The sequence below is a fragment of the Tripterygium wilfordii genome, chromosome 8, assembly GCF_013401445.1.
Source record: "Tripterygium wilfordii isolate XIE 37 chromosome 8, ASM1340144v1, whole genome shotgun sequence".
In the NCBI taxonomy this organism is placed as follows: Eukaryota; Viridiplantae; Streptophyta; class Magnoliopsida; order Celastrales; family Celastraceae; genus Tripterygium; species Tripterygium wilfordii.
In genome coordinates this window covers 10,601,491-10,614,003 of record NC_052239.1, presented here as the reverse complement: position 1 = coordinate 10,614,003, position 12,513 = coordinate 10,601,491, and the positions used below count along the sequence as shown (strand labels likewise).

At 37.6% G+C, this 12,513-nt stretch overlaps 3 protein-coding genes across 4 annotated transcripts; all 3 read right to left on the bottom strand.

The window, feature by feature from the left end:
* Positions 1–30: 30 nt before the first annotated feature.
* On the bottom strand, positions 31–2,589 carry LOC120003446 (probable glutathione peroxidase 4). Of its 2 annotated transcripts, XM_038852439.1 has the most exons (7): positions 2,456–2,589; positions 2,270–2,346; positions 2,073–2,134; positions 1,548–1,666; positions 558–725; positions 383–442; positions 31–243 (listed from the first exon to the last, which is right to left on the bottom strand). In XM_038852439.1, the coding sequence occupies exons 1-6, from the start codon at positions 2,507–2,509 to the stop codon at positions 410–412; spliced, it is 513 nt and encodes a 170-aa protein (XP_038708367.1). In that variant the 5' UTR covers positions 2,510–2,589; the 3' UTR covers positions 31–243; positions 383–409. The 2 variants fall into 2 exon arrangements, with proteins under 2 accessions (XP_038708367.1, XP_038708366.1); XM_038852438.1 differs by having other exon boundaries at positions 38–442.
* A 504-nt stretch (positions 2,590–3,093) lies between these two features.
* LOC120003448 (sm-like protein LSM2) lies at positions 3,094–6,040 on the bottom strand. Its single transcript, XM_038852440.1, has 3 exons — positions 5,881–6,040; positions 5,507–5,665; positions 3,094–3,369 (listed from the first exon to the last, which is right to left on the bottom strand). Exons 1-3 carry the CDS (start codon positions 5,881–5,883, stop codon positions 3,250–3,252), a joined length of 282 nt encoding a protein of 93 aa, XP_038708368.1. The 5' UTR covers positions 5,884–6,040; the 3' UTR covers positions 3,094–3,249.
* A 527-nt stretch (positions 6,041–6,567) lies between these two features.
* Positions 6,568–11,425, bottom strand: LOC120003443 (BTB/POZ and MATH domain-containing protein 2-like). Its single transcript, XM_038852435.1, has 4 exons — positions 10,853–11,425; positions 8,966–9,314; positions 7,790–8,066; positions 6,568–7,021 (listed from the first exon to the last, which is right to left on the bottom strand). The coding sequence occupies exons 1-4, from the start codon at positions 11,263–11,265 to the stop codon at positions 6,846–6,848; spliced, it is 1,215 nt and encodes a 404-aa protein (XP_038708363.1). The 5' UTR covers positions 11,266–11,425; the 3' UTR covers positions 6,568–6,845.
* Positions 11,426–12,513: the final 1,088 nt, after the last annotated feature.

Genomic DNA, 12,513 nt, shown 5'->3' with positions numbered 1-12,513 from the left:
TCTCATTTGTGAAAGAAGTAGAATCATAGCAGACGGAGAATCTATGTAGCCATTTAAGGCACAAAATATCAACTCAATAGTCCAATTTTTTGTTAACCATGAAAGGGGAAATGAAGTCTGGCAATAGGTTTGTTCTGCCAAAAACAACAATTCAAATTGAACCATAAGACTCTCACATGAGCATTTCAACATATGAACAGAGGATAAACACCAATATTCTCACCTACTAGATTTACAGACCACCTGAACAAAATACCAAATAAGCAAACACTGATTACACATCAAAACATGAAGTTCGTTGATTGTAGTAAGATGCACGAGACACAAACAAATTTTCCATTTAACTCAATAAAACAGAAGAATTAGCCCTCTATGTACATACTATGATAGCCTCCACTGGTTATATATCTCACACTTCACCCAATGCTTTCTTGATGTCAGCCTGCACCCAAAATCAAACAGATTAGCAGAAAGAAGTAACTATCAGAGGTCAAACAAATAAGTATACAGCTAGTCTCCAGTTTCTATCATGTGGTTGATCAGGAATGAGAGAGTACCTCAATGGACAACGGAGCAGTGGTGGGGCCATAGCGACCAAGGACATTTCCTTCCTTATCTACTAAAAACTTAGTGAAATTCCACTTTATCCGGGACCCAAAGAATCCACCTTTTTCTGCCTTGAGAAACTTGTAGATGGGAGCTGCAGTTGGTCCATTCACACGCACCTGAACGTAAGACAGGATTGCAATATAATGCTAAGAAATTTGTTCCCAGTAGAGCTTAAGTTGATATGATCACTGGAAAACCAGTTGGCAGAGGTGAAGTGACAGAAGATTATATAAGAAACATCAGCCATGAGTGACTGGAACAGCACCAAAAGAACCAGAACTAATGCAATTGATCAATTATACAGCGAAACCCTCAATGTAGCAGCAGACACAAACACCTAATGAGGTAAACACTCAAAGAAAAAGAGGGAGAATTGGTTCTCTATATAGTTGTTGAGGATCCAAAAGAAATAGTATATTAAAAAAATTGAAAAATAGCAGAATTTTTTCCTTGAGGATAGATAAATACTAATCCCTAAGCATGGGCGCCATCTGAAGGTCAAAACAATATGTTTAGCCCTTGAATGACTGTGTCATTGGCTCATAAAAGAATGAGAGAGGTGGTTCTCATTTCTCAGAAGGTGTGGTGGTTCACAAGTGAGCTGTGAGAGGTGAATTAAGAGCTTTCCCGGACTTCTCTACAATTAAAAAAATTCATAAATAGTAGCAAGGCTACAGTCTTATTAAAATAGTAGTGCAGAAACTGGAAGATGACCAAATATTAGAACTACCTATTGGAAATATCATATCATTCACAGGTGACATATAAAATTGCAGACCAAAGTTGAAAGACCAACATATTTGATCAAGTTACTTCAACAAATGCAGAAACAGATTAAACTAATCAAACCACAATCTGAATGGAAAAATGGTCAAGGTTCCATTAAAACAAGCCCATCATGGAATTATTTTAGGTTGGGAGTAGAAACGATACATTACCTTTTGGAAAATTGGATATTCAGCCTTGTACCTTGTACACGCAAATTCTTGGGCGTCCTCGCTTGTCCCAGGCTCTTGCTTTAAAAATTGGTTGCAAGGGAATGCCAAGACTTCAAAACCTGTTGCACAGGAAATCAAGTGACCTCAGATCCTATTAAATTACAGGAAGACATTGCAGATAAAACTGGGATGAAAACTTTCTGAATCCTTTCGTTAATAGATTAAATGTTCATAAGAAGAAGCATAAGCTCAGAGTACTATGAATTTACATATCCCACAACCAAAGGAAAGGAGAAAAACATGTAGAAAAAGAAGAAATAAAAACTCAAATCCACCATAACATAATTTTTCAAGAACAATTCACTATATTACATAAAAGATAGCAACAACATCCTAAACTCTGGAAACTATTCTTCATTGCAATTCATTTTCTCATGCTAATAACCCAAAAAAAAAGCCCCAAAAAAAGAAACAAAAAGAAAAAAGAACCAAAAACAAGAGATACAGAACAATTAAATAACTTACCTTTGTCCTTGTATTTCTCATAAAGCGCAGTCAACTGGGTGTAATTTGTATCCGTAAACCCACTGTTGCAATCCGAAATAGACCAATTAAACAAAACAAAACAAAAAACGCCAAAAGGAATCGGAACGAAAACAGAATCAATCCAATAACCCAACAATGAATTGGAATAAGGCAAAGGAAAAGCGAGTGAAAAGAACCATTTGGATGCGACGTTAACAACGAGAAGAACCTTTCCTTTGTAGATGCTAAGGTCCACGTCCTTTCCTTTGCTGTCCTGCAAACCAAGCGGAAAAGCTTCTCAACAAAATTTTACAAACAAGACGAAGAAGAAGAAGAAGAAGAAGAAACAGAAATGGAGGAAAATTAGATGATTGTAGAAAGACCTTGACAGTGAATTCATGGATTGATTTCTCCGGAACTGATTCGGAAGCCCCCATGCCTGATGATGCCCTTCTCTGTTCTAATTTTCTTTTCTTCTAATATACCGTATATAATAATAACCCGTTTTCACTAATTTAGAAAAAAAAAAATTATTATTATTATTCAAATTTTTGCAATATTACAGATCTCAAAAATTTGTATACCAATCATTTTTGTCACGTGTGTTTATAAAGAGGGAAGTTATTTAAATGAACCCACAATTAGAGCCTTAGAGGTGTAAAATGGACGGACCCGGCAAGGCCAAACGTTTTTACCGGACCGGGCCGAGATCCCGGACCCAGTCCGGTTAAAGTATCAAGGGCCGAACCTAACACAACGTCACAAGTCAGTGAGTCACAATCCGCAACCCGTGATACTTGCTATTCGAACCCCGACGCACTTTACATCTCTAGCCACAATCCACCCAACTGACACCCGCAAATCCTTTTCCGGTTTTCCCTCCCGTGAGTCCGACCTGGATCGCTTGCCACCCGAATCTCTCCTCCTTGGTTGAAACCACCAGACCCATCAAGTACACATTCAGACCCGATTAAGCCAAATGAAAATTGTGTTATGCTCTCATGGACTCATTGCAAACGAGTTTTTATGCAATCATGGAGTCATTGCAATGGTAACTAAAACCCATTTGAACGTCAAGAAAAGTCATCTTTGGACCTTAAAGCTATTACATCCATAGTATCCAAAATCAGATAGATATTCATGTAAAAGTACACTGATAGTTCAAAACCAAAAAAAATCAGCCACCCCGAGCTTCTCTTCTTGTGGCATCGTGGAGCAGTTCAATGTCAACGCCATCGGGAGGGAGCTGAACGTATCTCACCACCGAACCTCTGATGAAACAGTTTCTTACTGAAAGCTGTGATTGAGAAGAAAGAAAATCAGTTAAATCCAGGCAGTGCTACTAACTGGGAACGGTAAAGATGCCGACATTGAACGAACACCGAGTTCAGAAATTCATCAACATATAGGTCAATAAACCAAATATGTTCAACACAATAGGACAAATTGACAAGGTACCATGGCATCAATCAAGTAACTTGTTCAGCTGAAATTTATGGGTATGTTATAACCTAACCACAAAAACAGGAAAAAAATTATATGCCAAAGAAACTGATGATTTCAAATTTTACTTCTTGATTACATGTCAAGGATTACTTGACTGCCAAGACTTCTACTATATTCAACTGCAATTCCTGAACCAATAGATGAGATCAAGAGTTCAATAGCCAAGAATCTTGATACAAAGGCATGCTATCTACACCTTTCAGACAAATTTCAAACCGTGTTTATGCATACCCCAATGGCACAAAATACAGATAGACGTAGTTATTACTCATTAGGCAATTCAAAGATCTTTCAGAGGTCACATCCATTGCCCTTGACAACTCATAACTTCAGCCACCTAAGGATTACCGTAGCTTCACAGCAAAAACTCCAGAAACTCCGATGAAAGCAAGTTAATTATTAACAAGTGGCGCACTACTTAGCTATCGAATGCTTGAAAAAGAAAATCAGGTTTACATTCATATCTGGTGCTATGTTTAAAGTCTAGAAGATAAGCCACAAAAACTTAACCCAGAATCATACTACGTCAACCAATTCAGCGATGATTCGACCATTGCAAGATCACTCTCATGCAAGACCTGGCAGATTTCATTGTAGCTCAAAAATAATCTCATAACAAGTTGAACAGCAAAGATCAGCCACATTGTCTGCCACATTTAAATGAAGAAAACGGCTTGGCATCTCACTATTCAGCATGCAACTTAGACAAGTTAGGAGTAACAATCAGACCATCCTAACCATCTAAAGCAAGCGCTACATTCTCTATATTTCTCCTCCCATAGAAATCCCATCAGCCCTAAGTTTTGTTATTTTTCCCCTCCCACTCACAAATAAATTCAAGTTTTGTAATTTTCCCCCTCCCACTCATATCATGATCTAACCTTGTTAACAGCATGTTCAACAATCAGTTCACCTAAATCCAATATGTAAATAGCTTGACAGGTAATAAAATTCCTTTAACTAATGGCATAATAGTGATAATCGTCTATGGCTGCAATAAATGGAAACTCTAGTCAAGTAAGAAAATAATCTCTGTAAGCAATTGTGACCAACCCCAGATTGGTAACTCACAAGCATTAGCGAAAAAGGCAACTTAAGAAATGCCAAATTAATTCTCCAGATACGAAAGCCTTAAAACAATTTACATGTACTTGGATTTGGCCAACCAACAACCTCTTGTAGGACAAGTCATTACCATGTGTGAGGCTGAGACACGCATTCTATACAAAAAGAAATTACCTTTAGACAGAAATCACATTTGCTATGCTAAATTATGTACGATAAGGAAACACTAATAGTTGTTGGGGTCATCCCATGAACAAGTAATATCTTCCGTGCTTTTTTTTAATGAAAAGAAAATCTCTCATTTCCGTAGTCCCTATATTCAATCTTCATAAAAATTAACAGATCTAATTAGACGGTTAAAGTTGTATATAACCTAAAACCAAGAGTAGTCGAGCTAACCATATATCTCTTTGCTTCCCCCTCTTCTTTTTTTTCCATCTTGGGTAATGATTCACCTACACAACTGGGGCAGACTTCCCCTTCTGCTATGTTGCCCCATCCTGGACCCTACCTATTACAAAGAGAATCGACCTTCGAGAGCCGTAAACCATTGACATCCAAACCTTTAAATATACAAAACCTCATCGAAACCCTTAAAAAAAAACCTCCCTCAACACATAACTGCATACCCATATAGGTAGACATCCTGCATCAATCTCTGTGAAGGCCTCTCTAAACCCTAAATTCATAGATTGCACCCTGAAGCACTCAAATAATCCCCCAATACATATAAAATAATCCAAACAAATAATGATTTCAGTCAGGTGAGCAGTCTATGTAAGGCAACAATCAAAAGCGAAAGTTAACAAGACAAAACCCTAGGCATGAAGAGTCCAAAAATTGATCAAAAAGGAGAAAAATACCATGTGAGGATACTTGTCTTGATCAACAACCCTGGTGTTCTCGAGCTTGATGTTGAGGTACTGATCCACCGAGTGAAGGGTCCCCCTGATTGCCAAATCGTTCTTCAGCTCCACCGTCACTTCTCTCCCCACCAAGTCCTTGAAATACGAGAAGAACAACTGCACCAAATACAACACAACACATCAAAAAAAACCAAGAACCGCAAAAAAATACTGAAATCGAAACAGAAACAATGGAAAACAGAGAAGGGACGGAGATGATAAATGCACAAAATCGAGAGAAAGCGCCAGAGCCAACTTATGAAAAATCTAAGAGCTGCAAAACCCTTGAACTTAAGTTGTGTTTAGAATTGACCTAGAAGAAGAGATTTTACCATGTTTTCTCAGTTCTCTAGTGAGTTCGTGCAGCTTGGACTTCAAAGTCTCAAATCGACCGAAGGATTTCTGACGGGGGTCTTCTTTCCTTTTTTGTTTTGTGTTTAAGAAAACACGCACTCACACCCAAGTCAAGAAACTATCGCGGGGGGCGGGGGGCGGGGGGGGGGGGTAGAATAACGCCAAATAAGACAAATGTCATCCGATTCCACCCTAATGATCTGAAATTCAGTGCAGGAATAATGTTAAATCACGTTAATTCCAGTATTAGAACCTACGAACTCTCACCCACTTACATGTGTTAGAGTTTTAAACAACTAACTTACTCATAAGAACCAACGATTTTTTGTTCCCACTAAATTATTCAATAAACCATCTTCACCGAATGTTCCAACTCAATCATTGAAAGAATTATCAAATTCCAACTCAGTCACTTTGTATGTTAATGAGTTGCAACTTAGAGAACTCTTTGAATGACAAAAGATTGCATTAACTCCTTTTTTTTCACTAAAATATAAATCCTGTAGAATTAACAAGTTCTATCTTTTTAGTGTGATGCGTGGAATTGATTGTGTATAAAACTGTAAATCCTAAATTGCCAGTTAAATGTGGACGATTTCTTTTAGCTGCCCCTCCCATTATGCCAAAATAGCTCTCAGATGGGAGCAAACGCAGAGTCCAAAAAGTTCAAAGAGGCCAGCCAAATTGGCAATATTTTGACCAAAACAAGCACAGAAGAAGGGATACAGAGCAAGAGCAAAGCACAAACAACTGCTTACAACCTTTATACACAACACAAGAACCCTCTTCTCCAAGAGTGGGAAAAGTGGAAAACCATTGAAGCTAAATGAACAAATACATTACAAACAAAATTTTTACTAAACTGTTATCTTTCTAGATAATTATTATTTTCCCCCTTTTTTTACATGAGTCAGTGGGATGTAAAGAAATGACATGTTCATCGTTATATCCGCTGCTTCACCCGCCTTCCATTGGCATCATTGCCATCAAAGATAACCTCCTTTCCGCGCCGCCCGATGACAGAATGCTCACCAGCTCTGGCCACATAATCCAAGAGTTCGCCCAGGACAGATGGGCAGCTGTTCTTCAGATGTTGAAAACCATCCGTTTGCATCACAGCTGATAACCAAAATAGGAATGAGCTTAGCTAATATCACAATGACATTGGTAAATGCAATCATTAGAAAGTACACAGCATATTAAGTAGGCTTCGACTGAAACTCAGAATGTGCTGAGCATCCCAGGCTCAAGATAGTACAAATAAAATCATTATATATCCCTCGCAAGTGACGTGCTGCATCGGCACTCGGATGCGGTGAGACATAAGCAAAGGGTTACACCACTATGGATGGGTAGGATAAACAAACTAGTGCATGATCATAGGATTGACACTTGAAACATAAGGTCACTTACAGCAGATTAACTGAACTAATTGACAATATGATTAGACGAATAGTTAACATAATGTGTTTATAGGAGACTAAATGGGTGGGTGAAAAATTTAGAGAGATTGAAAGCAAACTACTGCAAAGTAGGAAGCCAGCCTAAGAACAAGTTTCTCTTCCCAAATACATAAGTTGAATTTTCAAAATAAAACATAAACCTGCACCTCTCAGAGAGAACAAATTTCACTGACTCCTCTATCATGAATGAAGATCAGAAAACCAGTTTTCCAAAAACACTAACAGAGACAAAAGCAGAGTTTCCTTTAATGTATCATTTAGGATCATGCTACAAAGGACAAAATTAAACATAGATACCATTCGTGCCCATAAATTTAGAGTTTATTACACAATGACAAAGCAGATACATATTGCAACAGAAAATGCTTATAATAAGTTTTGATGTTGCTCCGAATGTCAAACGCAGTTCAAATACAGAAATTACCTTTCAAATTCTCAGGCGTAGCAACAAATTTGAGACACACAACTTTGAGCTGGAAACAATGGTGTTGCTCTGCCAAGGCTAACGTTGTTCCCACAGTATTTATCGCAACATCTTGACACAAATTGGACTCACACAGCAACCTGAGCCTCTGCAGACCATATCTGTCTGCAGCTGCAAGCAGATGTTGAGACATCAAAGTAGAAGCCAACTTTGAGTTCATACCAGTAAGCTCTTGCAAGTCAGGTAATTCATCCCAGTATATAAAATGAAGTAAAGCCTGCATTTTTCAGAATAGCAGTATGTCATAACTAACCACATATTCTTGTTTTCTACCACTGAGAAACCAAGGTACTAGTGCCAAACGAGAGGCAAGTGCTAAATGTCATGTTCTTCCAGCAATAGAATGAGAGTGTAAGCACAAGTCTTAAAGAATAAAGGATCGTAAATTAAGAAGAAAAATGAATCAAAATACAAGTCTCATTCTCTCTTTTCTTGTGTAAACAGTATCCTCTCATTAGCTCCATAATTCAAGTTTTTAAAGTCTCCTTCCGGACTAAAATAAAGGACATGTTCAACAGCCACAAGAACATGCGGCTGGTGTTGGATGGAAGAGGGCTCTCTCTTCATAATGGTGGCGGAAAAAACAAATCTAACTTATAATAATGTTCATAAGTTTGTTGTTTTGTGGACCGTAGCTTTTTGTCTTCTTTTTCTGGCTTTTGTTATCTTTCTTGCATCTCCTCTTTGGGTTTGCACCTACTTGGTGCCCCTGTGGCCAATTCTACTAGAGCTTCAGATTCCCAAAAAGGAACTAACGCCTATAAATTCCTTTCCGTTCTACTTCACCCATCATATGCATTAACTGCATCAGGAACATGGCTAGCTAAAACTCAAAATGCAATTTCAAGAAAGAAACAGTGTGTGGCTGTGTAACATGCCTGTCATCTGAGGGTTGGTTAGAGCACAAAACGTGTTAATGGCCAGCATATGACTATAAATGAAAGGATAAAGTGCTTTTCACAAAAATAGAAGAAGGGTGTTGACTAAATTCCACAACATCAAGCAAAAATGTCAAAAATGATGCCAATAATCATGAGTGATGGTTAATATGATAGCATTAAACATCATAACTTGACAATGCATACGTAAAGCAGAGGAAAAAGAAAATCGTCGAACCTTAAAAACTTGTGGCTCAATATCTTCAACCTTAATATGCTGAGTATTGTGTTCCTTCATAGGCCCAAAAAGTTGGGCCCTGAATACAGGTGAACGAGCAGCAAGAACCAACTTATGAGCAGCAAAGACTTCCCCATCGACTTCAAAGTTTACATCAGTTCTCTTTCCACTTTCCATCAGTTGCCCAAACTGCTGACCAATGTTAGAAGGTGGCATTGGTATGGAGTATATCTTCGGCCCCTCTGTGCATGACTTAACAACTCCAACACTACATTGAATTTGGAGGCAATCATCCCTGAGAAAGTCAGATGTCTCAAGGACACTTCTTTTGAAAAAACGTTTGTATCCCCTGCAATGTCCAACATTAAAACATTTGTATCCATTGATTCAAATTATGAAATTAATATCATGCTTGATTTTAGATGTATGATAGTTGTTCATATAAATCAAAAAATTATAATTATAGAAATTTATTTTGGGCATCCAATGTTTTGTTCTTTATAGAGAGTGACCACCTTTACCACTAGACCATTGGATGTTGTACTTTTTATTTGACCAAATACTTTAAATGGCGTCAAACAAAAAAATTACTACTTGGCAACAGAGGAAATTACATAAAAGAAGTCATGTTTACCAAAAGAGGGGCGCCTGGTTAATAAAAAAGTAGTCGTTGAAAATCAAAAAGGTGTTTGTAACCGTAGTCGTAGCGCTTATAATAGGAAAGGCTAACAATTTGAGGTGCAAAAAACACTATGTATAGTGGTAAAGGTGGTTATCATCAACCCGCTTCTGCAGATTCACATCCCAAATCTCGGAGTCCCCAGCAAAACAAGATTGATAAAAATAGCAATCATCAAAGATGTAGAAGTAGCCTTCAAATGAAATAATTCAAGTTATCAGAAAAGGCTATTGGTTATTGACAAAGAAAAATATTTAAAAAAGTGTCAGTGTTACATGAAAAAGGTATCAGGTATGTTGCTTGCATACATGGAAAAAATTTCACTGAACTTGGTAAATAAGAAAATTTTAGTGATGGTTCATGGATGGTGTCATATGTGGAAATTGTATTTCAAAATATAGTAAGAAAATAAAGGCATACGTGCCCTGTATTGCAGTCAATCTATATAGAGACTAGAGAGTGATGAAAATTGAGTCATATTGTAGTTAAAGTTCCTTACGCGAAGAAGCAGAGGAATCAACAAACCATTTACTTCTACATTAAAATTCTACAAAGGAGACGAGGGGAAAATCTTTGTTTTCAAGTTAAAAATATGAGATATATTGCAATGTTGATCCCTGACTGACTTTGAATGGTAGAAATGGAGTGATCCCGCCATAGATCGGAAGTTGTTAAAAAAACCCAATATTTTGTCAAAGGAGATGATGGGACACTCTTTGTTTTTTGACTTAGGAGTATGAGATACCAATCCTTTGGGGGTCGAAGAAATTCACATAATCAATTGTGGCTAAAAGACCTCTGGGATGGTGGAAGATGAAGATCTCCCAAGATTGATATGATGGGACTGCCAACAATCAGTAATACAACTTGCAAACTAACATCTGGAAGGCACTAAAAATTAAAAGCACATTTAGTTTGTAGAGCTAGGCACATTTTAAGGTACTGAAATCATTCTAAAGTCCAGCTTATCTCAACCCCTTAAAAGGTCCATGATCTTAAAAATGCCGACATCAATCAAATTCCTTCCAAATACAATCTCATGAGCCGAGTCATTGCAATTTGCAGCTAGTATTCTAGTAACATCCCAGTTCTTAATTCAAATTTCTTACTATCCATGAATTTCAATTAAATCCCCATCAGCTACAACCAGCAAAACGTTATAATGTTACAACATCACACAATAATCAAAAGGGAATTCGACTCCTTACCACATGCTACCACGGTACTTAAGCGTGTAGGGTCCGCTATCAAGAATCCTCCCAAAATGGCTGTGCACCTTGTGTCTCTCGTTCCCGCTCTGGTCCAACATGGCCAACTCAAACAGCGCCCTCACATCAGTCCCATCGCTCGCCAACGCAATAAAGAGTGAAACGTACGACGCATTATCCTCGGGGCTCTTCCCATCCGGATAGAAATAGATCGCCCACGAGTATCCCCCAACCACGAAAGTCTCCGACGCTAAGTACTTTCCAATTCCCATCCCCTTCAACAGTGAATATCCCGCAATTCTGAACTCATGCGATCCGTTCACTGTATCCGTCTTCGAAATGGACGTCGTAGCTTGAGGAGAGGATGACGATACGGCGGAAGACAAGCTGATCTCTCTGAGAGTCCTCCCCATGCCCGAGAAATGGAAGGAATTGCCGATTGGAAGGCAGTGGGAGGAATCGGGGAGGGACTTGGGATTCGAATTAAGTTTTTATCGGGAAAGAGAGAGAGAAAATTTAGGGATTCGTAATGGCATGTAGATTTTCTAGGACATGATTATATATTTCTTTTCTTTTTTGACGACTAAGCGACATGGAAGGTCTCCTGTTCTGACAATTGCATCTGGACTACGATTTCTCCGAGTTAGTTTCTTTTTGACAAAAATATATAATATATATTTGCTCCCTCAATTATATCTTTATTTTATTTTTGTCTTTAAATTATTTTTACTCTTAAAATCATCTCTCAACTATTTAATTGTAATTCTTAAAATCTGAAATGCGAATAAGGAGTTTGTATTTTAATTTTTTTTTCTTTAGAAAAAATGACTTGGAATTTTGATTTAAATATTTAATTTTAACTATAAGGCACATGTATGCCATGTAGGCATTTCAGTTGCCACATGTGTAACTTCTGACAAACTAAAATCGGAACAATGAAATCTGGGTAGATTTGGATTGGTTTACGAAACATCAAGGACAGAAACGAGAAATTTTATACTTAAATGCTATAAATGAGAAAAGCAGGATACATCAAGGGCATTTTATATGATTTAACGTGCTTCTGAGAGAACATTCCGTAGTAACTTCGCAATTAAACGTGTTTCTGCGATAGTCCAATTAGGATGGCTACCCTTCCGAGAAGATAAAGCTGTGCGGATCCAATGTATTCACGAGAATAGGACAATCCAAAATAGACAATATTATTGATGTGTATAGGCTGGAATGTCTAATAATATTTCAATCGAAAACACTACATGTCCATAATTTTGATGTCCATAATATAAAATGGTCCCCCACACTTCTCCTCATGCCACCTAGATTATGGACACATATCATTTTGGTATTTCAATTATCAATTTGAAACACATTAGCAAACTATGGCCAATGGGTCAAGTACATGTAATGAACTATGATGACTTAGTTATGGTCAATATTGAAGAAATAGGGAGAATAGAAAAATGAGGCGAGATAGAAGTTTGATCCAAGATCACTTAAGGTATTGTTCGCTTCGAACCTTAGCACAATTTTGTCTTTATTAAAAATTAAAAAGTGCCCTCAAGTGTTGAGCTTTTGGGCTTGATTTATAAACCATAATATCTTGTACTCTTCAAACGACGTGGGATATTGGCACTAAGAAATTACAAAGAGTATTTGAACCG

Excerpts from the sequence above, each read along its gene's own strand:
- LOC120003448 (XM_038852440.1), bottom strand. Across the intron at positions 3,370-5,506 it reads AAGACAAGTATCCTCACATG|CTTTCAGTAAGAAACTGTTT; the intron begins GTATTTTTCTCC and ends TCTCAATCACAG.
- LOC120003443 (XM_038852435.1), bottom strand. The coding sequence starts at position 11,265 with ATGGGGAGGACTCTCAGAGAGATCAGCTTGTCTTCCGCCGTATCGTCA. Across the intron at positions 9,315-10,852 it reads AAGTACCGTGGTAGCATGTG|GGGATACAAACGTTTTTTCA; the intron begins GTAAGGAGTCGA and ends TGGACATTGCAG. Across the intron at positions 7,022-7,789 it reads TACGCCTGAGAATTTGAAAG|CTGTGATGCAAACGGATGGT; the intron begins GTAATTTCTGTA and ends TTTGGTTATCAG.
- LOC120003446 (XM_038852439.1), bottom strand. The coding sequence starts at position 2,509 with ATGGGGGCTTCCGAATCAGTTCCGGAGAAATCAATCCATGAATTCACT. Across the intron at positions 2,135-2,269 it reads GTTAACGTCGCATCCAAATG|TGGGTTTACGGATACAAATT; the intron begins GTTCTTTTCACT and ends GGATTGCAACAG. Across the intron at positions 726-1,547 it reads AATATCCAATTTTCCAAAAG|GTGCGTGTGAATGGACCAAC; the intron begins GTAATGTATCGT and ends TCTTACGTTCAG.